The 1,863-nt window shown below is 45.9% G+C and overlaps 1 protein-coding gene across 1 annotated transcript; it reads right to left on the reverse strand.

Annotated features, from left to right (window-relative positions):
- Nucleotides 1-602: 602 nt before the first annotated feature.
- Nucleotides 603-1,179, reverse strand: LACBIDRAFT_327992 (uncharacterized protein; the record flags this gene model as incomplete). Its single annotated transcript, XM_001881965.1, has 3 exons — nucleotides 603-843; nucleotides 901-936; nucleotides 1,097-1,179. 3 exons carry the CDS (start codon nucleotides 1,177-1,179, stop codon nucleotides 603-605), a joined length of 360 nt encoding a protein of 119 aa, XP_001882000.1.
- Nucleotides 1,180-1,863: the final 684 nt, after the last annotated feature.

A 1,863-nucleotide genomic window follows, 5' to 3' on the forward strand; every position in this document is an offset into this window, starting at 1 on the left:
ATATCGCAGCACGTAGAGGGCGTTTAGCGGACGACGATATGTCGTCTCGACGCCATGGCGAGGTGGAAGGGTTCTGGAAACCCGAGGGTGATGTTTGACGTTTCTGCGGACGACGATACGTCGTCTTGACGCTAGGAGGGTTGCAGGACGTTGTGGAACGGCTGGAAAAATTTGCCAGCACACAGAGACAGCGTTTAGCGGACGGCGATACGTCGTTTCGACGCCATGGTGTGGAGGGAGGGTTCATAAAGCTGAATGGTGGCGTGGGGGCGTTTTGCGGAAGACGATACATCGTCTCGGGGCCAGGAGGGACGCAGGACACTGTGGAATGGTTGTAAAATACTCTAAACGAAATGGGTAAGCATCTCTTCATCCTTCTGGTCTTGAAACACTTACCAAATCTTTTTATTCTTGTCTCTTCCTAGTTCCTAACACCAACCAATGCCATCCCACGCATAGAGAGGGTGTTTCGCAGACGGCGATAAGTCGTCTCGAAGCCTCAGAGACTCATAGAGAGGCGGAAGACTTCCGGAAGGTAGGTGGCGTGTAATGGATTTGCAGAAGACGAAACGCCGTCTTGGGGACAGGAGGGGGTCAAGGCTTTAAGGCTGGAGAGTGGTCTGTGTCCATTTTGCGGATCGCGATACGTCCTTTTGGGGCTCGGAGAGGGACAAACATTGTGCATATGTTGGGAAAGGTTTGGTGGAAGAGTATAGTGCATCCACAGTGGCGTAGATGCATTCACATGTCTGTTGCAGAAGGCAATATTTCTTTTTAATGCCAGGAGAAGTGTAGCATGACATGTCGCGGGAGGCGGTAACACGAAAGCGGGACCAGGGGAAGCTAACAATGAGAGTAAGTCAGTTGTGCTTCTTCGAACATTCATTGACACCAACATACCTTTGCAGAGTCAATGTACCCCAGAGGTCAATACGTCTAGTCAATGTTGAGGTAGTTGTTGCTGACGCCAGAAACGGTGATGTGAATATATTGGCAGTGGCCAACAATAGCTACAGCAGCGAATGCTCGAGCAGACGAGAACTCTACGAAAACCCAGTAAGTATAATTCTGGCATTATCAAAAATAAACGACTTACATTGCATTCATCTGAGAACGTTTGACATCATCGCGGGGCTTCGCACTGCCCAACACTGTCTGCCACCCAACAAAGGTTTTCATCACTGGACTATGAGGCTTTGACTATGGGCCACTGTCTGCTTGCTGCAGGTGCGAAGTAGGATACGTTGGTGTATGATCTGCATAGACATAGAAATAATCATTGAGAAGAATAAGACATTGTATCGTTGTTCATACCTGTATGGATTGATATGACCTCATCAATGCTTGAAACAAAGAGAGTGCATGAAAAATAGAACATAGGGAGTAGGGGCATTATGCCACCCTAGGAAGTGGGGAGAAGGATAAAAGTGGCGAAATATTCTGGGAGCCTTTATACCCTGAAATGCCAAGTGTTGCGGGGATCTGCGAGGTATGTGACAATCTTTTGGCTTGGTTGAAAAATTTTGACTTGTTGGTTATTTTTGCGACGGCCTGGGCAAGCAACCCTATTTCCGTCACTGATCCCGCTCACCCTGCCCAATCAAACATTACTCAACCTCAAATTTTGGAATCATCCCAACCTATATGAAAATTCATGACACATTACAATAGATAGAATGTAAAGCTTTCTGATTACTAGTTTACATTTGACTCGATGCTAAGAAATACAGTCACTCATTTGTATTGGGTGAATTTACCCTTAATTTTCACAATCTTTACCACATTATATGAACAAAAAGAACTCATTGAAACAATGCAGATTTCAATAGTAGTAGTTTATCTACACATGTGGGGAAAAAATCA

Source organism: Laccaria bicolor, genomic scaffold (assembly GCF_000143565.1).
Source record: "Laccaria bicolor S238N-H82 LACBIscaffold_14 genomic scaffold, whole genome shotgun sequence".
Lineage (NCBI taxonomy): Eukaryota > Fungi > Basidiomycota > Agaricomycetes > Agaricales > Hydnangiaceae > Laccaria > Laccaria bicolor.